General features: G+C 41.6%; 1 protein-coding gene across 2 annotated transcripts in view; it reads left to right on the forward strand.

The window, feature by feature from the left end:
* LOC107394017 (netrin receptor UNC5C) overlaps positions 1 to 25,820 on the forward strand; it is a 312,247-nt gene that overhangs the window by 264,675 nt on the left and 21,752 nt on the right. For both annotated transcript variants that reach the window (XM_054731499.2, XM_054731500.2), the window contains 3 exons: positions 16,491 to 16,708; positions 17,634 to 17,769; positions 19,143 to 19,230. In XM_054731499.2, the coding sequence (XP_054587474.2) occupies positions 16,491 to 16,708; positions 17,634 to 17,769; positions 19,143 to 19,230 (442 nt within the window). The remainder of the gene's footprint in view (positions 1 to 16,490; positions 16,709 to 17,633; positions 17,770 to 19,142; positions 19,231 to 25,820) is intronic.

Genomic DNA, 25,820 nt, shown 5'->3' on the forward strand with positions numbered 1-25,820 from the left:
GTAGACCAGGGATTCCCTAAGTGCGGTCGCGAGCTGCCGCTAGGGGGTGCGCGAGGTGAAAAGTGTAATGGCTGCGGAGCTCAGAGAAGTCTGTCATATGTCACCATTAGCATAGCCAGAAACTCATTTGTGGGTGGGCCAAAGAAATTGTAAGTGGGCCCAATAAATGTAATTGAAAACAAGTATATTTTTGCGCGTGTGTCCTCCACATGTGCCCTAGCTTCATAATAGCAATGCGCAGAGCTTCAGCGCTCTGACCTGCGCACGCCGATATGTTCCGTATCATTTTTAACGATGTTGGTGAAATCTGAAGGTGGTGAGCCTGGCAGATTGCAATTAACACCCTGTCTCATGCAGGTGTTCTGACATTGTAAACCTCACACACAGAACATTATGGATGTAAGAAAATAAATCAAGAAATGATTCACATCTGAGCATTTTAGCATTATTATATTATTATATTAGCACACTGACTGTGGGGCAGCATTCTAACAGCGCGCTGAAGATCTGAAGTTCAGTGCATCTGTCAGAGGTCAGACGCGTTCCAGCGGAACCACGGCTCACGGGTGCACATGTGAGCACATCTGGGCTGGGCAGAAGTAATTTTACAGCATTGGTTTAAATAGCGTCAATAACGAGATGCGGTGACTTGAGCGTCTCATGGAGCTGTGCTGCGCGTGCACACACACACACACAGTTTCAATAAGCACATGCGCCGCGCCGTCAGACTGAAGGCAGAAATGAGCGCTGCCTCCTCCTTGATAAAAACAAAAATAACTTAAGAGGTTTTATAACAACATTTTTCATTCAAGGTCAAATTAAGATATAGCTTCAATTTTGGGATGACGCATAAAATTCGAGTCCGCTCCAGCCAGTGGAGCCAGTCATGAACCTGACCACAACTCATGTTACTGCAGCATTTGTTATTCCAGTCAAGGTGGCAGTGAATCACAGATTCAGCCACACCATAAAACGGCGATAAGTTGGTCTGAAGCAAAAGTGAACCTCATGGCTATAGCTTTTCCATCTTTTCCCCTGTAGACATTTGATTACGCACAAGTAGGTGGCCAGTTCAGGTTTATGCAGAGCAGAAGGAAGGAGAGCGCTCTGGCCACGGGTTAAACGTTCCATGCAAAAACCGTTAAATTGCATTGTTGATGTGCTACCTGGGCACTCTAAATATTTATTTAAAATTAAATCAAAGGAAATTGTAATAGTATTGAATGTTTATTAATTAGGGCCTACTACTTAAAAATGAAAGTGATGGGGAAAAAGGTCGATCATATCTTTTTAACCCTGTCGAGTGACTGTTTAGCTTGTAGTCTGATATACATATACATATATATATATATATATATATATATATAGCCATGCCCTGATGTGGGGGCTAGGGGGTGCGTCGACATGGTCGGGACATAGAAGGGGATGTGCGGCTAAATAAGTTTGGGAACCGCTGTACTAGACACAAAACAACAATAGGTTTAAGTATTTTATGAATGTTATAATGAAAATAAATCAGTGAGGGGATCTTTTAAGCGTGCTGAATAAAATAGACAAATTGTTCCACTACAGATGGGAATCAATGCAACAACGATGTAGATCATACTGAACATTGCACCAAAGGTTTAGCTCACCCTGAAGAATAATAGTTGGACACGTCTGCTGCTGATGTTAAAACAGGAACTTTGGATGGTGTTTCACCAATATTTTTGACATCACTGCTAGAGGGGCAGATGGGCAGATTTCTTGCTCTATCATTGAGCACACACCAGTTGTGACCATGCTTTCATGTAAATAATCACACCTGTCACACATCCATTTGAAAGCCTTTATTCTTGTGGCGTTTGGTTTCCTTCCGCAGCCTCATGCTGTCAGTCTCGGGTTGTTTGGGTTCATCTATCTCTTCTAGAAACTGCTCTCCTCCATCATAGAGTTTATTTTTATTTTTTTGTCTATTCTCCTCCCCGTCACTTCAAACTCCCCCAGGTTTCTCTCTCTCTCTCTCTCTCTCTCTCTCTCTCTCTCTCTCTCTCTCTCTCTCTCTCTCTCTCTCTCTCTCTCTCTCTCTCGCTCTCTCTCCCTCTCTCTGTCGCTCTCATCTGCACATTCAGCACAATCAAATTTCCTGTTTATCAGCATCCTCCTCTCAGTTTTTTGTTAGCTCTGTCTCTTCCCCTTCCATCACAGCGAATCCAACCACAGGAGTGTTTGTCTTCCTGTTTAAATGGAACAATATTTCACTCTCTGCTGTCTGCTCTGTCATTTCATCCTCTTTAATTCAATTCAATTCAAAAATACTTTCCCAGAGGGAAATCCAGTTGTTTCAGTACACACAATTCCAAGATCAGATATACATACATAGACACAAGACAAGAATTGGTGACTGTGGTCATTCGCTACACGAGTCGTGCTACCGTTATAGATCAAGAGGGTTTATATGAGGACAGAGTCGGGGGAGGGGAAAAAGGCACCTCAGAGTTACCCCCGACAGAGAGGATAGCTTTGCTATGCAAAAAAATGATTTAAACAAACCTAACAGGGAAATTACATTCCATTTATTTGATAGGGCACATTTAAAAACAGCATGCGAGCTGACCAAAGTGCTGTTCAGGGGTAATAACATATAAGGTTAAAAGAATAGACCAGCTAGAGCATAGCACAAAGAACCGAACAAGAGAAGTCAGAAACAGGTGAGGAATCATGGGAATCATTTAAATCTTTGGATGGATCTTTGTTTGGAGTAAATAAGATTTTGTAGCGTTATGGATTTATGCTCTTTTATGAAAGAGAAACCATGCTACGTATTAATTCGGAATATTAATTTTAATAAATCAATAACCAAATGTTATATTGTTCAGAAGACTCAAAGGTTGTTTTCATCCATAAACTGCCGATAATATCTGAGTGTCTGTGTTTCAGTTCAATGAGGAAACCAGTTTGACGTTTAAAAGTTTTAATTCTTCAAATTAAACTAATGATTTTGAAATTGACAAACAGGAAATACAATCAACATTGATAACTTTGTGGGACAATCTTTTTAACAGTTGATATGCTGTTAATGCTCAAATAGACCTTCTGTAGGTGAATGAAGATTGAGAGTGATATGATGTGATTATGGATGCGTGTGGGTGCCCAGTGTAGTGAGAATTGAACATGAGATGAGATGAATGCATGTGTGCATCTGATGTTGCTTCAGGAAGAAACAGGTGTCTGAGTGAAGTGATGGTTTGAATAAACTTAGGTTTAGTGGAAAAGATGCATCAAAACGCTATCTGTCGTGTTTTGCCTCACCGAAAATCGGACCCTCTGTTGGACCCGGGACGTCACCTTAGGATGTTTCATCCAGGTCACCTTGGCTGGCAAAGAAGACAAAGATGCGCTGCGACCCGGTCCAGAGTTGCCCCTCGGTACACGTTGATGGTAAAGCGTTTTGTCGACGCGCTTTCTTAAGTTAATTCACTCAGAAATCAAAAGACTCGGTAATGAGTCTGCGTTAGAAGTTGCGGTTCAGCTATTCTGCCTGGCGTGGCAGACACAGCGTGAGAGAAGGGGGGAAGAACAAGCCAACAGGCTCTGCCCCCCCTTTGGTTTTCAGGTCTGTTCTCTCTCGTTGTCCAACACGAACTGAATCATAAGACTGAAAACTTACCAAAAACCTTTCTCTTCTCAAAGCAAACGTGCGTCATCAAATGTGTCTGGAGTTTACTGTGAGCAGGTGTGTGTGGATGTGTGTGAATGTTTGTGCTTGAGTGTGTGTGAAGGTCAGTAACAAACATTCTCAACATTATTTAAGAATGGATTCATTAAACCATTATAATTACCCCAAAGCTAAATAGTCATTCATTTGATTAATCACATTTATAATGAGCAAAATGATAATGGTTACTTTAACATTAAAATCAAGAAAAAGAAGTTTAAACTTTATGTTTTGACTTGGTCTGGGTACAACTCATGTAAACACATCTTCTGGTAGACTGCAGGTGGCAGATGTTATGGTTTCCTCCCAGACTCGCTGGCGTTCAGGTCTTAATCTGTGGGTGAAAGTTCTCAGCGACCCAGCTTTGACACAGCTGAGTCCAACACCCCCATTGTGACAGAAAACCCATATTTCCTCACGTTACATTCCCCCCCTTTTTGTGACGACATGGTGGTCAAGCACAGGCCACCTGCCGTTACAAACACAATAACGTGATGTACTCGTGAAGGTAGACATCCCAGATGAAGGCAGGAACGATGAAGTGTCACCACAGGTCTCGTGTAGAAGGGAGTGTATCCTGATCAGATGATTAAGGCCAAAACTGTTGCAATCATTGTAAAGTAATCCACTTAGGAAATCTTGAAAGCAGAGCTTTTTCAATAGCAGTTAATTTCATCAGCAATAATGCAAAGGTATGCAAAGGATAAGCAGCTCGTGTGTCACACGGAGCTGGGCAGGTGATGTATTCCTCAGGCGTAGTCCAGGCGAAGTCCAGTGACGACCTCGACCCATCTCGAACCACGACCGAAGCCCCATGCGACAGAAAACCAGTTGAAGGATGGTGAAGACGGCCCCTCTGATGGGATGTAGTCCATACGAGCTCGGAGAAGGAGACAAAGTGAGACAGCCCACACGATAGATAGCATTTGATGCAAAACAAAGAAATCAATCAAAACCTATCTATGGGTGCCTCTGGGAAAATGTGGGTGCCTTTTGTGAATTATCTAAAGAAGAAATGTTCTGCACCCTGTTCTACGTGTCATGTAAAAACGTGATGCAGTGAAACCACAAATAAAAAAAGTAAATCCTAACTGATATGTGAAACTCAGCAGGCTGCACTAATTAAAGGCATGTATATAAAAGAAATAATAATCATGAAAATGAAGGGCAAATTGGCTTGTGGCCCTTTAAGGGAAATAGCAAGAAAATAAAATTAAATTTGTAATCAAATATAATCATGCTACACAAAGCACTAATAAAAAGATAGAGATGTAAATCAGTTCTAAAAATGTAAATCAGTAGGTTAGTAATCCCTAAAAATGTGAGTTAGTAACAGGACCCTGGCTGGAGGCAGGTAACCTGAAAAAAAAAACTCAAAGGATATCACATTTGTTAAAAATCCATCCCACAACGAGAGAATTTGTAACGGTCCACCAGTCAGTGGAAAAGAATCCGGTAAAAATAGAGTCGGTCAGAATAGAGTTTTGAATCTGGTATTGCGGACCCACAGAGACACGAGTTTGGACGTATCTGTGGGAGCAGGCTCATAAGCGATTTGGTTATCAACCTGTTTGTATCTGGTGTTACGAACCCACAGGGAAACTTGTTTGAATTTACCTGAGGGTCCCGTTTGGAACTGGAGCGAAGCTGATGGTTTAGCTGTTAGATCAGAACCTGATTTTACCTGCTCAAAGTTGGGTTGCAGCTTAACGGAGGCGACTTTGTTGTGATCAGAAATGGTAGTGAACTGGAAATGCGAAACTGATGCTCGCAAAGCGGGAGGAGGCTCCCCACCCTCCTTTTGTTGCACAAACCTATGCCATGTCTGTGAGACAGGAGAAGCATAACAAAGAACAGTTCTTAAGCTCTTAAAAGCTCTATTACCAAGAAGATGCACAGTGTCACCTGAATCGTGCTGAAAGAGCAGGTGTTCAGATGTCCAAAGACCTGGAGGTGCTGGACTTGGAGGTTCTGAAAAGGAGTGATCCAAGGATGGTTGTGTCACGGGTGTCAAAGCAAACCTAGCCATGTTTAGAATCAGATACAGACATGATGCTAGCTTTAGGAACATGGTCTGTCCTGAAAACTGAAGCCATGAATACTTTATTCCCAAGAATGATGGAGGTTCCCACACAGAATCAGAAAAACCCGGTTTAACCAGAGTATTTACAGACCGACTAGAACTCCGCCCCGTAGAAGGTGCAGCACCTAACTCCGGGTCGGAGGTCAATGTTGTCAGCTGAATTGGAGGAAGGTCAGTGTCGAGTTCTGCAATGACCCGCCCGCTCGGAGGAGGCGTTCCCCCGAACCGGTTGAAGTCCGCAACGGAAAACTCAGAGCCACTCAGCACCCCCCCTTTGTCAGGAGGGGCCCCGAGCAGAGCATCACTGCACGCATCTACACCTCCCGGGCCGGGTTGCCTTCCCGAGCCCGTGAGAGAGGTGTGCGCAGCAATCACCGAGCCACCCTTAATATCGCCACTGACCACAGGACTGCTGGAAACCGCAGGGTTTTCTGCGTCGTCGTGGTCACCTGTAAGAGAAATCACAGGAAAGAGAGCACAGAGGCCCGAGACTAAGTCACACCCCTGTGAAAGGAGAAAAGAATTGGCCACCGTATTAGCAGAGGTCACAAACTGAAAAGTGACAAGGTCATTCACATAAAGGTCAAGATGTCCGGGCACAAACCCCCCAAATGGCCTGGTAGCATGAAGCGGACTGACGAGTAAAACGGACCTCTGACTGAAGCGGTGGATCACAGCCTGAAGATTGCACACCCATGCTGGAGAGATGTTCAGCCTTTAACATGGATGACAGAGGAGAAGCATTAGGAACCAAAGGGTTAAGCACAACCTGTTTGTCAGAGAGGTTAACCATAGGCTCAAGAGATTTATTCAGCTTAAAAGCAGCAGAGAAAGTGTTGTTTATTTCAAACCTTGATGTTGATGGTGGGTTTTTGACCCCCTGGAAGAAACAAAGGTAAAGAAAAAGCGTTATGACTGTAAACAGCATGCTGCTCGAATTCACGACATGAAGTGCAGACCAGAACCACCTCCGACCCAGTGCAGCTGGCACCGAACCGCAGCCACTAGTCCCCACTGTTCCCGACCGGCGGCACCCGGCTAAAACGGGCCCGTTCGGGCGAGCGGAGGGACCAGCGATGCTCGGCCGGTGAATTTCCTGCGTCTTGGCATGTTCTGGAAGCAGAACGTCAGAGAACCTTACATCAGGTGTAACAGTGCAAGAAAGATTTTGTCGTGTCTCGTCCATCTCCCATTAAGTTCAGAGCAACTCGCGTTTTTACCTTCTGAGCCGACGTAAAACTCCGGGCAGATTCCTTAATATGTCTCACACAAACAAGAACTGACCGTAGCCTACTTAACTTTATGACACAGGGTAAAACAAGGAATTGTTGATAGAGAAATGAATACACACAACTTCACAAGATGGAAGAAAAAGGCATGGAACCGAGCAACGGAGGCTGTGAAAGCCGACCCGTTCACCGGTCCAAAATAAAAATAATAAAAAAAATAACAAACCCTACGCTGCCGTGTTGGTATCAGACGGACAAACGTAGCAAAATGTAGATTCTACACACCGTAGCGATTTACAAGAATCACCGCCAATGCGGGTTTTGTGAGGACACAGACTAACTGTGCCAGAAATGATGACAATTTAACGGGACGCGTGCCCTATTTGTCTAACTGTGGCGCTAGCTTAGCTCTCCGGCTAGTTCTAGCGTTCTTTGTCTGTAGCGACCAGACTGAAATTTCCCCGATTAACAAGTAGGCATCTCGCTCCACTTTTAATACGGACTTTAAAAAAAACGTACGCAATCTGAATGCAGTAACGCGTAACGGCTGTGCCTCACTTTACGACGTTTACCGAGCAGTCAAGCTCCGGCAGGTGTCACCGAGCATTCCGTTTAAAAAAACGCACGCAATCTGAATGCAGTAACGCGTGACGGCCATAACCCGGCTTACGACGTTTACCGTGCAATCAAGCAACAGTAGGTGCCTACGGGCATTCCGTTTAGATTCGGCTTCTATAAGTCGCTCATGCAATGGAGATATTTTCCACAATAGCTCGCCCACAGTGTCAACACACTGAGACGAAAGGTGTCCGAGAATTTAGTCTCGGTTCTGAGGTCGGAGAATTTAGTGAGCGGAACAATTTCCGGTTAAGTTCAAAATAAGACATCAAAGTGAAACACAGAGAAAAGCGTTGTTTGTAGCTTTTAGATGTAAGAAATCAGACATATCGCAGATATAGAAGACTGGATACGCTCGCCATTAAATGTAGCGTTATGGATTTATGCTCTTTTATGAAAGAGAAACCATGCTACGTATTAATTCGGAATATTAATTTTAATAAATCAATAACCAAATGTTATATTGTTCAGAAGACTCAAAGGTTGTTTTCATCCATAAACTGCCGATAATATCTGAGTGTCTGTGTTTCAGTTCAATGAGGAAACCAGTTTGACGTTTAAAAGTTTTAATTCTTCAAATTAAACTAATGATTTTGAAATTGACAAACAGGAAATACAATCAACATTGATAACTTTGTGGGACAATCTTTTTAACAGTTGATATGCTGTTAATGCTCAAATAGACCTTCTGTAGGTGAATGAAGATTGAGAGTGATATGATGTGATTATGGATGCGTGTGGGTGCCCAGTGTAGTGAGAATTGAACATGAGATGAGATGAATGCATGTGTGCATCTGATGTTGCTTCAGGAAGAAACAGGTGTCTGAGTGAAGTGATGGTTTGAATAAACTTAGGTTTAGTGGAAAAGATGCATCAAAACGCTATCTGTCGTGTTTTGCCTCACCGAAAATCGGACCCTCTGTTGGACCCGGGACGTCACCTTAGGATGTTTCATCCAGGTCACCTTGGCTGGCAAAGAAGACAAAGATGCGCTGCGACCCGGTCCAGAGTTGCCCCTCGGTACACGTTGATGGTAAAGCGTTTTGTCGACGCGCTTTCTTAAGTTAATTCACTCAGAAATCAAAAGACTCGGTAATGAGTCTGCGTTAGAAGTTGCGGTTCAGCTATTCTGCCTGGCGTGGCAGACACAGCGTGAGAGAAGGGGGGAAGAACGAGCCAACAGGCTCTGCCCCCCCTTTGGTTTTCAGGTCTGTTCTCTCTCGTTGTCCAACACGAACTGAATCATAAGACTGAAAACTTACCAAAAACCTTTCTCTTCTCAAAGCAAACGTGCGTCATCAAATGTGTCTGGAGTTTACTGTGAGCAGGTGTGTGTGGATGTGTGTGAATGTTTGTGCTTGAGTGTGTGTGAAGGTCAGTAACAAACATTCTCAACATTATTTAAGAATGGATTCATTAAACCATTATAATTACCCCAAAGCTAAATAGTCATTCATTTGATTAATCACATTTATAATGAGCAAAATGATAATGGTTACTTTAACATTAAAATCAAGAAAAAGAAGTTTAAACTTTATGTTTTGACTTGGTCTGGGTACAACTCATGTAAACACATCTTCTGGTAGACTGCAGGTGGCAGATGTTATGGTTTCCTCCCAGACTCGCTGGCGTTCAGGTCTTAATCTGTGGGTGAAAGTTCTCAGCGACCCAGCTTTGACACAGCTGAGTCCAACACCCCCATTGTGACAGAAAACCCATATTTCCTCACGTTACAATTTAAACAGCAAAAGAAAATGTATTATTTCTCAGCATGGTCTGTTGTGCATCCTGTGTCTTGGTATTTTTCTTGATTATTATTATTTTTTTAATTAAAACTAACAAAAATAAAACTGCCAACAGTTTGGTCTGATGCTTTAAAGAGAAACAGATTTAGGTTTTAGTAGCAAAACACTCCATTTATCTTACAGTTTATGCTTCGTTTCATCATTTTTGGTTCATTTTTTAGCAGGTTAAGATGTTTGAAATATTGCAATATATATGTATTTAAATTCCCATCTTACCCTCCGTGGGTGGTCTGCTCCTTCCAAGCTCGGGTCCTCTGCCAGGGCTTGAGGGTTCTGTGCGGTATCTTAGCTGTTCCTAGAACTTCACTGGACTGAGATGTCTGATGTTTATCCTGGGATCTGCTTTAGCCACTCATCCAGTCTGGGGGTTACTGCCCCAAGTGCCCTGATGACCACAAGTTCTTCTTTGAGGCTCTGATACTTCTCTAGTTTCTCGTGTTCCTTTTTCCTTATGTTGCCATCACTGGGAAACGCCACATCAACCACAACAGCTCACCTCTGTTGCCTGTCCACCATCACCATGTCCGGTTGATTCTCTATCACCATTTTGTCAGTCTGGATCCACAGGAACTTGGCTCTCTCGTTCTCTACCACCTTAGGGGGAGTTACCCACTTTGACCTTGGGGCTTCCATTCCATACTCTGCACAGATTGTCCTGTACACGATGCCAGCTACTTGGTTGTGGTGTTCCATGTATGCTTTCCCTGCCAGCATCTTACACCCTGCAATTATGTGGTGGATTGTCTCAGGGGCCTCATAGCCTACACCTCGGGTCTTGTCTGGTGTGGTAGATCTTGGCCTCTGCTACTCTGGTGTTCAGGGCCTGTTCCTGTGCAGCCATGATGAATACCTCTGTGCTGTCCTTCAGATCAGCTCTTTGTAGCCTACACACACACACACAGACACACACACACACACACACACACACACATATATATATATATATATATATATATATATATATATATATATATATATATATATATGCTACGTTAAAACCAAGCACACCATTGTTTTTCTTGAGAAATTAACAATAAGGTTGATGTGCCACATGACCCTCTTCCTATTGAAAAAACAAAAGTTGGATCCAAAATGGCCGACTTCTAAATGGCCACCATGGTCACCACCCATCTTGAAAAGTTTGCCCCCTCACATATACTAATCTTCCACAAACAGGATGTTAATGTCACCAACCATTCCCATTGTATTAAGGTGTATCCATATAAATGGCCCACCCATTTAAATATATATACGACTGGGAGGAGACCTAAAGGAAGACCCAGGACACAGTGGAGGGACAATGTTTCTCGACTGGCCAGGGAAGAGCTTGGGATTCCGTCGGAGGAGCTGGCCCAAGTGGCTGGGGAGAGGGAAGTCTGCTGCTGTGCCCGCGACCTGACTTCAGATAAGCAGACAACAATTAATGAATGGATGGATGAATGCAACCTCAAAAATCTCTGATGTGACAATACAAACATACTGAAAAAGCTGGATAATTCAGTGTATAAAGCAAAAATGCTTCTGCTCATGTTCACTTGTACCCATATATGACATTTTAGTTGCATTTTTGTAACATTTATGCAAAATAGCTTGAGTCATTGTTTTTCAATCTTATTTAGATTTTTTTTAAATCATCTGAAGATCACCTGAGAAGTTCTTGGCGACCAGTAGCAGGGTCCTGGCCCTAACTTTGGGAACCACTGTTCTAAACAACTTTTACTTATTTTAGAACCCTTGATTATTTAAAAAATAAAAGTAAAAACATTCCAGAAAGTAGTCGCCTACAATAATTAAACGAAGATGTATTCACTGATTTGTTGGATTTGATGATTTTAAGGCAGGAACGTATCCTAATGAAATTTATGGAAAGCCGTTGATTTCATAAATAGTTCAAGGATTATTTTTTATGGGGCAGAAGAACTAAGATGAATGCCACAGTATAGAAAAACACACAAAACTGAAGGGTGGTGATTAACGCTGCACCTATATAGAACGGCATGTATTCAGGATAGAATGTCTTTAAATGTGGAGAGATGAGTTGACATTTTATCTGAAATGCATTAGGATGCTTGTCATTCTGCTAGGAGGAACCACCTCCAGTTGGGTTTAATGAAGAATCGTGTCCTTGAACATATCTCTCTCTGTCTCCTTCACTTGCTGGTTTTTCCACTAGTTGTTAGTTAAATTTCAGCAGGGATGATTTGGCAGGAATACCCGCTGGCTTTAAGGGTAAACAGCTTGGTGATGGAAAGAGCAGGAGACTGATAGGTGACATGCACGTGCACACACGTGTGTGTGTGTGTGTGTGTGTGTGTGTGTGTGTGTGTGTGTGTGTGTGTGTGTGTGTGTGTGTGTGTGTGTGTGTGTGTGTGTGTGTGTGTGTGTGTGTGTGTGTGTGTGGTGGTAAAACAGGGTTATAATGAGCTATTTTAAAATAAGAAAGATTGGTCTCATAGAGAGAACAACAGGATTTTAGGCTTCATGGCCAAAGAATAGAGCGTGGTTTGAACAAAGCTGGATTTGTTCTCAGTAGGTTACTGGACTTATTGCGATCAAAGCAGAATTTATGATGATTTTAATTATGGATAAGCCTCCTGCCGCCATAGAGAGCAAATGGATTTTTTTAGATGTGGCTGCTGGGTTTCAGCTGGGAGGCGATGGAGCAAACAAATTAGTTTTTGGTTTAACTTATCAACGTGATTTCTTCTGTTTATTAATTAGCAAGAAAAGGAAATTAAGTCCAACATGTCTTTTGATTACAATACAACTTTGCGAAGTATGTTCATTTTTGGGACAATCAATCCCAAAAGAGATTTTCCATCTGAAATCACATCTGTGTCAAATTTCAGGATTGTCAACAGTTGTGCCCGGCTTGTTGTGATGAAGGTGTGTGGTCGTCCAGTATGAACAGCTCGCTGACAGCTTGTTGAGCACTCTCACGACCAAATCCATCCCTAAAGAACTGTTAGAAAATCTACGACTCTGGTCTGCAATCGAACAACGAAAATACACCCTGGGAGTGAGGTGAAGAAACTGCGATGAAAGAAAAATGCTAAATTATCAGTAGCAACATTAGCAACAATGGAGGCTACACGCAAGGACATGTGGACCACAAAGTTAGTTCTGAGTCTAAATGAAGGAGTGTTACCACTCGGCTTTTAAGCTTGGTTTATGCTTGACGCATTCACTTTCCGCGCGGTGATGCGGCTCGCGGATGGAACGTGCTTCACAACTCGCAGCGTTTATGGTTTGTGCGGCTCGTCTCTGCGGTGAGACAATATTCTCCCAAACTGAACGGGGCAGCATGGAGCTCTACAGCATGCATCCAACACTACACCATAGTAGAAGAAGAAATGACTGTTTACAACATGGCATTCCAGCATTTTTAACAGCGTCCTCGTCTTTTTCGACAGTGTGAGCTATTTCTCTCCAAGAATTATTAACTACATGTTGATCACGGTGATCTATGAGAGCTGAATCATACAAAAGTCTGTATTTACGAACCTCTGCCATACTAGTTCTTGCCGGTCCGCCATGTTTTTCTGCGTCCGTCCGTCTGCGTGGTTAGAAATTTTCCGAGGTGCGCGTTGCGGAAATCTTGAGCCGTGCGGAGGGGCGTGGTTGTTAAAATGACGCAAAATGACACAACTTTTCCGCGCGGAGCCGTGCGGACCTCGCGGACGCGTCAAGCATAAACCAACCTTTAGTGACATGTGTCTTTTTGGCAAGAATGCTCAAGCGTGTCCTGCTAGAGCGAGAAATCCTGCATGACTCACTGAAATCATGAGCCGTATAGTGTGCTACCTTTAAGAAGTTCACACATGAAGTAGTCTTTTTGTGACTGCCGAAAGCACAAAGTGTGTACCAAGAACAAGAATAGAATATCTTAGGTGTGTTCTTGCTGTGTCTTGTTTCTAAAAAAAGAACGATAGCATGGAAGAATAGAATAGACTTTATTAATCCCGCTGTAGGGGAATTCACTTGCCACAGCAGCACACACTAAGAGAAAAAGGAAGGAGAAAAGAACAAGATTACAGGTAACCACACATATGCAGTAAGCTATTACTGCAACATTCAACCACTAAAACAGTGAATAAAAAGGAAACTTGGGTTTTCACGACTATACAGCATAAGGAACACAAACATACTAATGTACATCCAGTGTTGCACAAGTGTTGAACACATACTTAACTGATGTCATTGCGTAACAGGATAACGCCAGTACCAGTTAAAGTGAGACGCTATACCGCTTACTGAGAGGACTATCTGCGCATTCAACACTTTCTATGAATACAGCTGAATAGTTGTATTTACAGCACAACTTTATTGGGTAATTTAAAAGTTATCGTTTAATACCCAATGAGTTTTCTAAATTCATCAAATCTTGTTGGGTTTCCACCACCAATGCGAGCTTCATTCCAGCTCAAGCGTGTAGCATCCCTTCAAAGCTTTGTTAAATGAAGAAAAGAAAAATTTCACGCAATTTATAAATTTTAGTATCTGTTTCACCACTACAATAGAGCAAATGATTCATAAAGACTTAATTGACGACAAATAACTGTTGCTCTGCCTTAATCTCTTGATTTCGCTGACGATCCAAGTCAATGTGTTTGAAAGGTAATTCATTTCGAGAGAAATCTTTGTTATTGTGTTCCGTAATAAGTCGTATTTTTTTTTGAAGGAAAAAATCTACTTGTCACTACAATCTACAATCTATCTAGCCACACTCCTGAACAAACATTCCCCATCACGCGCTCTGCACTCCTCTGACCAAGGCCTGCTCGCTGTCCCTCGTTCTAGGTGTTGTACTCGCGGGGACCGGGCTTTCTCAGTCCTAGCACCGTCTCTCTGGAACCAGTTGCCACCCTCAGTTAGGCTGTCCCCATCTCTGCCAGCCTTTAAGAGTCGCCTAAAAACACACCTCCTCCACTTGACGTTTCCTGAACATGTTTGATTCGGCCCTCTTTTACGTTCAATTTCTTTCACAGTTTTCATTGGTTCACTCTATCCCTTGTTTTACCCATCTGTCCTGTACTAGAATGTTTCACATTTTTTGTAATTTGTATTTTGTAATTTGAATTGCTTTTATTTCTGAATTGCTTTTATTTTTGATTTATTCACTATATTTGTACTTCTACTGTACCATGTTAAGCGCCTTGGGCTTCCTGACAGGGTTGCGGAAGGCGCTTTATAAATAAAGCTTTGATTGATTGATTGATTGATTGACAACCTTTTTATCTGTTCTAGATTATGGTGATCTTATACATATGAATGCTTCTTTAACTGTGCTACAAAAACTGGACTCGGTTTACCATGCGTCTCTGAGATTCATCACAAACTGTAGAGCCATAACACATCACTGTGAATTATATTCATGAGTGAAATGGCCGTCATTGGCAATTAGAAGACAAAATCATTGCTATGTTTTTATTTACAAGGCAGTGTTTGGATTGTTACTTTCTTACATTTGCATATTAATCACACGAAAAAATGTTGATTCCCATTCTTTAAGGTGTAACGATCAGTTGCTACTTTTTGTTCCTTTTGCTCACACACAGTTGGGAAAGAGAGCCTTCGCCTGCTCTGCTCCTTCTGCTTGGAACCAGCTGCAGAAAACCTGGAAAATGACTGCGCAGGTTCCACAAATGGGCCATTCCCATCTGTACCGGGTCGGCCCGGGCCGGGTAGCCCCAGTCGGCCCCAGCCTGGCCCGGTTGATTCCACACATTCTTGTCTTAAGCCCATGTGGGCTGATTCTACCCACCAATCAGAGGCTTGCTCTAATGGAAGGTGTGCATTTGCTGTCAGCAGTGGGTGTGTTGGCCCTGGTCGGCCTGAAGCAGACCCCCTCGAGAAGAGGGCTGAGAATGAAACTTGGTTGGCCCGGAAAAATACCAGGCCACCCAGATATGTAAACAACCTACGCTACCCGGCCCGGGCCGACCCGGTACAGGTGGGAATGGGGCTTAAATGCCTTCAAAACCAAACAGAAAGCTTCAGAGACTGCATTAGTAACCTGTAACTGCTTTTAATGATTGGGTGTTTTATCATTGCCATTATGTTGTAACTGTTTGTATTTTTGCTGCCTCTTGGCCAGGACACCCTTGTAAAAGAGGTTCTTAACCTCAGTGGGTCTCTATCCTGGTTAAATAAAGGTTGAATAAAAAAAATAATAACAGCCTGATGGTCTTGAAAGTAGGAGGTTTGTAAAGAAGGTAAGATGTGCCATCACCATGTCATGTCCTGTGGACAGCGTTGGATTGGAGTCGATTTCGTCCTACAGTAGGATAATGGCCCCAAACACAACATATATCAGCAATATTTAATAAAGTATGAGTCAGTTAGAGTTCTGACTAATACAGCCAGCACAGGATCTGAACCCTGTGACCGAATGAGGAAGACTTCATCAACCCAATCCAAGTTATAGCAGAGAAAGCACAAGACGAAAAACAGATAACTGTGAAAATGGGGCTAGAAAGTCTGAGATCTGCCAGGCTGAAACTCTTGCCGTAGACCTTTTTCTGATGACAGCATTTATTTTCTGTCGTGATCCTAATTTCTAATCCAGACGTTTCCTGCTCATCCTGTTCGTTTGCTATGTTCGTCTGCGTCCTCGTCCTTTGAGATTTAAATGGGAGTGGTGTTAGAACTGGAACATGATGCAGAACTGCATGTTTTTTTAAACATAAATAAGAAAATGATATAACTTGCAAAAGTCTGCACACACTGTTTTTCTGGACGCCCACTCCCCCTTCGCCCTTCCGTGTGCAGCAGCCATGACTAGTCCTTCATCCAGGCCGTGCTCCTTTGTATTACACTATCATACCTGCCTCAGATACCTTATCAACAACCTCGCCCAGCTTCATCCCACTCCCCTTACTCCAGTTCACTGATTTCCCATATTACAGCCACGGATTGCAGTTACAATGCTGAGAATATAAAAGGTTTAGCTTTAACCTTGAATCTCTTTCTCACCCAGTTTTTGCCATCTGCTTTGTTTTTTTTTTCTCACGATATTTGACAGTACCTTTCCGTCTGTCTGACTCTTATCCTTGTAGCCGATCTGCTGACAGCACCCCCCGATTTGACGAACGCAGCCGCGATGTATCGAGGTCCAGTTTACGCGCTTCACGACGTGTCCGATAAAATCCCGATGACCAACTCTCCTCTCTTGGATCCTCTTCCCAACTTGAAGATCAAAGTCTACAACTCATCAGGTCTGGTCACACAGCAGGATGACCTCGGCGGAGATTTCACTTCAAAATTGTCTCCTAAGGTAACGCTACGATTTTATCAACTGATAGTGTCCGGCTTTCTTTTTTTTTATCCTAATATCTTCTTGTTTTACTGTAAATTTCACGTACTCTGCGTAAGAGAAACACTTCGGACTAAAGCGTGCAACTGGAGTCAAAGACAAGAGCAAACACTATTAGTACACATGCAGCTCAGTGCCCCAGTTTCCTCCCTCTGCTCTGTCAACCACATGGTCTGCATACTAGAGCAAGTTGTCACAATTACAGATGAAACCACTCAGTTTCATCGCAGTACCTGACCCGAGGCGGTACAAGAGCTAAGCTTCTCATCTCTGAGCGCTACAAATGAGTGGGACTTTGAGTGATTCCATCTATTACTATTGGTGTGTTTTAATTGCCCTGCTTGTGAAGCTCTGACCGTAGCCATAGCTGACCTTGTCAAACTAAATAAAAGATTTCTAAGTGCAGTCATCCTCATCACAATCCACGTTAAATTGTCATCTGCTTTGCGTGGCTTAAACACCACAGAGAGTTAGAAACAGAGCAGGTCAGACTTCACCTAAATATGCTATTTTGGGTTAAACTATAAAATGATTGTACATTACAGATGTAGATTAAACAGCCTTAAAGCATGCGCCTATACAACCATGGGAGGGAAACTGCACATCTGAAAGGTTTTTATGCATTCATGAACTTTTGGAGTCATTAAAATCCATCTTTAAAGGACTTGAAATTAATCTTAATCCATTTAAATTCATGTGTGTCATCAGGGTTATCAAGCACTCATGATGTGTGGTTACAGCCCACTTTTATGCATTCTGTCCACTCTTATAGGGTCGATATAAAAAGGTCAGCAGTTGATTTTACGTTTGCTGAGCAGAGCATCGTTGAGTTGAAGTCGGTACTTATTTCATGTTTTGTTGTTCCTCTGTGTCCTTTTATTCCTAGATTACTCAATCTCTGCTGGATAACAGCGACACCATGAACCTTCGCAGCCAGAGCTTGGCTCGGACCCGAGATCCTTCTTGTACTGCACACGGATCCTTCAACAGTCAGGGAGGACACCTCATTGTCCCCAATTCTGGTACGTTTTAAAAATCCTGACAAATCTACGTCACACTGCCACTGAACATTCGTGGACTCACCCATCTTGACTCACGACGGAGAAGGATGTTGTTGGTTTAGCGTCCAGGAAACAGCAGAGAACGTCTCGGCTAGTAGAAGCTAACCGTTAGCAACTCCACCACTTAGTCCTCAGGCTTGTGGAGATAAAACATCAGCGTCACAAGTCAGTGGTAGAGCTGTGTTGCTGTTATCCAATCCGAAGCAAGAGGTCCAAATATCAGAAAATAACACTCAGGAACCTGAAGCTCAGCTGTGATGTGGCTCGCTTCTAGTTCCTGTAAATGGTTCACCAGTGGTACAAATGCTTACCAAATGCAGATAATTTACACCAAATTCAGCTCAACAGGAAATACTTTGATGCAAAAACTTTTCTTCAAAATGCATCAAATGATGTTTAAACGATTCTGTCAGCTTTGTCAAAAGACTGTTTGGAAGGCCAATAAAGTGCCTCTAAAACAGGAGCTACGTAATCGACATTTAGCTTGTAAATGGAGACCAAACCCACTAGAATAACGTGCCTCTGATAAATAAAATAAAAATAGTCTCTAACAGAAATTTCTCAGGTTCGGTGAAGCTTTGTTTAGTAGACTCTAGATCAGCAGAGACAAATGACATCCTCCCAGCATTGCAGAAGCCTGTGGTTTATTGAGCAGGAAACTTAATGCTATCGATTGAATCCTAGATTGTGTTTAAAAACCAGAAGTGGACAATTTCCCATTTAATTTGATCCTCATCTGAAAAACCAATCCACCAAGAAAAAAGCTCCAAATACAATGAAAAGCATCCCTATCCAAGACCCAAACCAAAGCCTTGAATCCAGATAAAATGTTAAAAGGGAGTTTGAAATGCTGCATACTCCTGAAAACCCCCAGTCCTTCAAGGAATTGTAGATAATTAAGCAAAATGTCCACAAGATCTTTTTGTGCTCACTTTTCCCACAGAAGATTGTTACTTCCATTTGATTCAAATGTTGGGCACTCAGAGAAGATCAAATCTTTGTCAAATCCTATCAATAATGTCCACACTGTTAATAGGAAGGAGCGCTTCTCATATTTTTCTGTGAGAAACCCAAAGCTGTGAGCAGGCAAAACTAATGAATAATGCAACCAGCTGATATGAAGCAGTTTTCAAAAGTCTATAAAACATTGCTGCATGTTTCAGTTGATGAAGAGAAGGTGGCGCGGTGGATGCCTTTAGGAAGATTGTTTTAAAATTCATCATAATGATGAAATGATAATTGGTCCCACGTTCAATAATTCAGCTGTGCACGGTCAAATTAATACATGTAGAGAAGCATTTTGTATCTCCCTCTGCCTTTTCTTGCTGATGCAGGTGTGAGCTTGTTGGTGCCGGCGGGTGCTGTTCCTCCGGGTCGGGTTTACGAGATGCATGTGACCGTGCACAGAAAGGACAGCTTAAGGTACGGTCCAAAATGTTTTCTTTCCGGCTTGTTCTTCTCTTTTTTATTCCTATGCTTTTCTTAGTTTTGTACTTTCCTCTCAGTCGGGACTTATTTTTCTCCTCAGTGCTGACGTTTATGTTGTTGTGTATGGATGTTTCAGGTTTAAAAACAAAATGTGCTTCTTTTTTTTTGTCTTAAATCCAAACACACCCTCTTCTGGTTCAGCAGAGGTCATTTGATACCAGAAATGACTACAACTAATACTAGAATTAGACGGATCAGATTCAAATGGGATATCTGACGTTTTCATAATTGTCTAATTAACATCCTAATCTGTGCTGTAATCCACTGAATTCACTCACATTTCCATCAGATATCCTGTGTTTACAGTCAGTTCCATTTGTCCAAATGTGAAGCACTTCTTAATTATTCCTAAATGTGTGAACTTAATCTCCACTCTAGTGCAACAGACTGATTTGCATTGACTTCACGGGATGCTTGAAAGCTAAAGAACACACAATAAGCTTTTAAAGCAAAGGTGATCTGTTTTCTTACACAATAACTAAAAGATTAGTGGCTAGTTTGAGGATTACTGTAATCCTATTACTTGTGCAATAATCGTTCACTCCTAAAATCTGTGCATGCGTGAGGCAGAATAGTGTTGCGCTCCCAAAGACAAAGAAGATTTCTGTAGTTTTATTATTTGGTGTAATTGACTGGACACACTGCATTCCACACACACACACACACACACACACACACACACACTCCTTTGCATTTTTCTGTGGCTTTTTCTCAATCATTGGCAATCGATAACAATTACACCCATGCTACTCGCTACAGTATTTCTAAGAGTCAGATGTCTCCCACGTCCTCTATCTTCATCCGGCTCAATAGCTGGCAAGCAAAACTTACAAAGCAAGAGACATTGACTCACCTCAGCAATACTTAGCGAGCGAGAATCGTGTGGTTTGACTTCTCAGAGTGGAAGTTCAGCCTCACACATAATTCAAATCATGCATCGTCACTCTCCATGCATGATGAGGAAACGGGAGCATATGTGGCCCTTAAAGGGCCAAGCTATCATCCTTCCTCATCTGCTAGGCCTGGATCTATCAGAATGAACACCAGGAACTACCTGGCCCAACTCCAGGTGCTGTGCCTGGACCCAAAATGTGCAGGATTTAACAGGGAGGTGGTGGATTGTGGTTGACTTGATACATAAACTATAGTGGATGAGATGGCGCCACCAAGGAAAATGGAAAAGCTTGAGGAGGATGTAGAGGAGATAAAAACATCAGTGAATCGAATATCTGGAGAAATGTCATCCTTGAGCAGACTGTTGGATGAAATTAAACAGCTCAAAAACGTCATAGTGGGAAAAGACAAGCTTACAGAGAAGCTGGAACAATGAGTGGATGATCTTGAGCAATGCTCTAGAATAGAGGATGTAGTAATATCTGGCTTGGAGACAAAGCATTGTTCATATGCACGGGTGGTGGACTCAGATGGAGCTAGAGGAGAGAATGCACCACCAGAGGAACTACTAACATTGGAGCAGCAAGTCACAGACTTCTTCCATCAAAAAGGTAACATTCAACAGGACAAAATATCTAATTGTCATGCTATTCCATTTAAACGTGGTAAAAATAAAACATTGACTATTATAATAAGATTCACAAGCAGGAAACACAAAAATGACTTACTGAGGCAGGCAAAAAAATTGAAAGGAACAAATGTCTACATAAATGAACATCTAACAAAAAAGAATGCTGACATCGCTAGGGAAGCAAGACTGTTAAAAAAACAGAAACATATAGTTGCTACATGCACTGCTGGACTGACCATAGGGCATAGCGGGCAACTGCCCGCTGGGCCGACCCTTTCATCTTTTATGGGCCGGTGTCTGTTTTTTTTTTTTTTTTTTTTTTTTTTTTCTGGCCTCTAGTTGTTGCTGACAACTTGTCCGCGCCGCCCCACGCGACGCCTCGTTAAAGTTGGTGGATTGGCCAATTGGTAACAATACACTCTGGGCTGGACCAATAGCCAGAGGTCTGATGCACCCGCCAGTTGTTTGTGAATCTCAGTAAACAGACAGACGAGCTTTACAAAATGGAGAACAAAAAACGGAAAGCAGGAGCGGAGAAAATTCGACTAAAAAAGAAACTGGCCCTTCAGGCTGATGCTGGCACATGTGTTAAAATCTCACAGTTGTTTGGTAGTGAAGGTTCAAGTAAAATCAATTTAGGAAGTGATGGAGCCTCAGCCCAGCGACAGGTTGGAGAAGAAAAGAGGGAGGAGGAGGAGAAACCCGAGCCGGTGTTGTGCCATTAATCGACTCGCTGCCAAAAAATTATTAGCCACCGCGGGATCGCGCACGGTTAGGTAATTGCATTTCTAGACAAAATTCCCCAGGATTTCGCCCTAAAACTCGGCATATCTAGCAATATGGACATTCAGAAAGCAAAGATAACCTCTTCCGGTACTTAAACAGATGTTTATCGCGGATATTAGTGTGGCAGTGTTGGTGGCACCCTGCGCGGGCGCTCGAGGACGTACTTGTGGAAAGAGGGAGGAAGATGTGACAGTGTGAGCATCCTGTCACAATGTCCCGATTGATCATGCGCCCTGGCTACTCACCTAGGGGATGTCCCTTTGGCTGAGTGGTTAGAGCGTATGACTCTCTCCCCAGAGGTCTGGGGATCGAATCCCGCTCGGGCATTGTTTCTTCACCTTGCCACATAAGTTTTTCCAGTTCGGAAGTTGTTTTAAGTGTTGCTATTTGTCTTAAACGTTCACAATGAGGATATATCAATCCTTTTTGCAATATTTGCGATTGAAAGATGGTTTGTGGTAAGAACTGGCTTTCTTTATGTTACAGCCTTGATACTAAAAAAATAAATAAACAATGTAAAATGGCACCATGTATTGAATGTAAACGTTGTATAAATGTAAATAAACAATTCTCCAGCGATTTAATTTTTTCCCCTTCCTTTCTTTAGTCCACTTGACATGGAGCCACAGTTAACTAGTTTGGGGCACATTTTTACTTGGAAAAATAGTATTTAAACTGATCAAGCTTTGGCTTTAATGACACTGTGTAGGTTACTATCTATACATTACTTTGCTCTATTTAAAAGTAACAAGATAAAAGCACATCAGCACATACAATTAAGATTGTCACTTGCCAAATAGAGACTACACCCTCCTGTTTACCTATAAGAAACGCCTCAAAATGTCTTTAAATTCTTTATTGATGATTTAATTGTAGACAACTAAAATGGCATTTTACTTGCCAAAAAGTGATTGAATCGCTCAGATTTTCATGGAGGCTAAAATTGACCAAATAAGGGTTTTATGTATTATCTGTTGATGTTACTGTACTCATACTGTCTACTGTGTCATCATAAACACCCCAAAAATGGCAAAAAAAAAAGATAATTTCCCTTGCCAAAAATTGATTACAGTGTCCTGGTCACCCATAAAGGCTTAAATTGGCATAAATATGACTTCATTTATTATGATGCTGGGTGTGTTCCACAATCATATTCGAATAAACATGAAAATATTCCGTCCGAATATCTGTTTCTTGTTATAAATATAACAGCTAGAAGGATTTACAGTTAAAATAGGAGAAACATTTCAGGAAACTATTGTCAATTAACCACAGAAATAGGGACTAATAACATCAAGAGATAATAAATAAGGTAATATTTAGGTAAATTTAACCCTTTACACGTGACTCCCCAGGAAGGGTCGTAACACCACTTGCCTCATGCACATAAGTGACCAAAACAAAGCAGCATGGAGACACTCCGTCTCCAACCACCTCTCAGGCAGCAGCCTGCATGATCTACACGTCACCAGAATATAAACAACCGCAACACAATAAAAGCAGTGTTATACAAAATGGAAGGCCTGTAGTGTTTATTCTCTTACAGTAACAACTTATCAATTTTTTGGAGGAATTTATTTGAGATTTTTTGGTTTTTATTAATTGTGCAATAGAAAAATAATCGCTAAATTAATCATCTAAATAGTCATTAGAATAGTTGACTATTCGATAAAATAATCGTCAGAATAATCACTTTAAAAATAATCATTTGCCCCCAACCCTACTTTTTTAGAATACCTGGATAGGAAGGATGGTGTAGGTTTACGTTTATTAGATTGATACATAAATATTACCAATAAGAAAGTGTACGTTGGTGTGTGTCAGAAACAGCGTAAGGCTTAATGTCTTTTCCAAAAACCCAGGTGATGGGCCGGTCTCCAATCAAAATGCCCGGGCTGAATTTTTGTCCCAGTCCAGCCCTGGCTACATGGGTCTGGAACTGCAGGGTATGGATAAGAGAAAAAGAAGGAACTAATGGTGTACAAATCAGAAGCATTGATGACCTCAAACAATACAAAACAGAATAGACAAGAGTGTGATACTAGTCGGGATTCACAATAGCAAAAAATACATATAAAAAACCATTCTATAATAGATTCAAATTACAGATCACACTCTTGTCTATATATATTTAAAAAATGTATCAAATCAAGTGTATTACAGAACTACAATAACCTAAAATCAGTTGGTGTCTGATTAGGTCTGTAAGTTACAAGATTATAAAATGAATCTGTGTTTTGTTTTGTTTTGTTTTGTTGTTTATTGAGAATTGTATGGAAGCATTATTTAAAAGTTTGGTTTGTAAATAGGGGCAGATAATATCAGATATTTCTTCCTTCTGCCCCTTTTCATTCTAATTGTTTGGTGTTCATGTTTATGTATGCTTTTTTGTTGTTGTTTGTATTTATATACACACACACACACACACACACACACACACACACATATATATATATATATATGTGTGTGTATTTTTTAAACACTTTGAATGAAGCAAATAAAGAGAAAAAAAATTGGAACGGATCAGTTAAATAATTGTAAATCTCAAAGCTCGGTTTGTGCTACTGCAGTCACAGTGGTTATATATCATCCAGCCCTTATTTTTAAGTTCTCATGAGGTATAAGACTCGTGTTTTTAGGTTTACTAATAGCAGACGGGCTCTAAATAATGAATACAAATGGATTTCAACCTGCATAGCTTCACTTGTTTCCCAGTAAAGGAGATCCAATATTATTTTGCTGTTCTGTTACATAGAGCCCATTAGTTGATAAGTGCTTGAGATTCCAATGCCCAGATGTACCATAAAAGCAAAAGAGTCAGAACTTTTTTCTTTCTGCCTTTTAGCCACAAACTAGAGTCCAGTTGCTGCTGACTGCCCTCTTCCTCCTCTGCAGCTGCTCCGGCTGGCTCGGTTCTTTAATGTTCTCGTTTATAGAAAGATACGCTCTCTCCCACTATCACCAAACTTGTGTTTGCTGCTCTTTACAAGTTTCATTATAAGTGGCTGTAGTTGGACAACATAGCTGTGGGAGAGAGAGGTACATATAGACAACAATTCAGATGACAAAAAATCATTTCATTTCCTTATTCAGCAGTTATTTCACAGTAATTTCACCTAAAGCATTAAAATGCAGCCTTTTCCCACTTTTCCTGACATCCTAGGTGGTTTGCATCTGCAATCATGGATTTTTTATATGTTTTCAGTCTTCCAGCAGTGTGTAATTTGCTGACACTAGGGGGCAGTACATCAGAATCAGAATAGGTTTATTGCCATTGTCAGTGAACAAACAATTCACAAACTAGGAACTTGCTTTGGTACTAATGTGCTACATATAACATGAATAATAATAAGATTAAAAATAGAATAAAACTAGAATAAAACTTTCAGCTATAAAAAATGGCAGGTAATGGTAACATGGCCGATAACGTGATGTTGTGTCGAGTACATACACTTCAGGGTAGTTTTACACCATATTGCCGTGACTGTCGCTAGTTTACAAAAACATTACGGTAAATGTTACCTGTGGAGCAGAGAGCATGAAACTGCACCGTGACTACTCAGACTTTGATGATCCTTCGGTTAATTCCATCGAGAGAATGCGATGCTGATTGTAGTTTTCTGCCTCGAGGTCGTGTGCCTGCAGATGACATCATCATACTACGGTAATACCGCTCAGCCAAAATATGTTTGCGATTCTGAATGTTTTGAAAAGAGTTTAGCAGTTTTGTTATTAAATCCGTGTTTCTCACCGCCTAAATGCTTTTGAAAGTGTAATGTAATTTCCGTAAGTCGCACGTTCAGCCAATCATCTAGTCACCATCAACAGGCACAGGACCTTGAGCCATCCAGAAGGAACCCTGGCGTCTACTATGGCGTCCCCCAAAGACGCTAGATCCACGCCCTATTTACTTTAGACCTGATTTTTAAGGTTATATGTTGCAAATCCATTCAATATTTTTCAACAACTGGACATCATTTTATTCATTTTCAACATTTTATTGATATTTCCAGACGTGAGTAGTAAAATCTACACATTAGTAGAGAAATTCTGAGAGACCACTTATGTGGTGATAAAAAGTGCACCAGTTTTGGTCACACAGTGTGTACAGCAAACTCTAGACACTACACATGAACCACTTTCACTCACATACATTCCCCACTCAGAGGAGAAATCTTGCAAGCTAAAACACGGTTTCAAAGTAAATAGACAT

Source organism: Nothobranchius furzeri, chromosome 17 (genome assembly GCF_043380555.1).
Source record: "Nothobranchius furzeri strain GRZ-AD chromosome 17, NfurGRZ-RIMD1, whole genome shotgun sequence".
In the NCBI taxonomy this organism is placed as follows: Eukaryota; Metazoa; Chordata; class Actinopteri; order Cyprinodontiformes; family Nothobranchiidae; genus Nothobranchius; species Nothobranchius furzeri.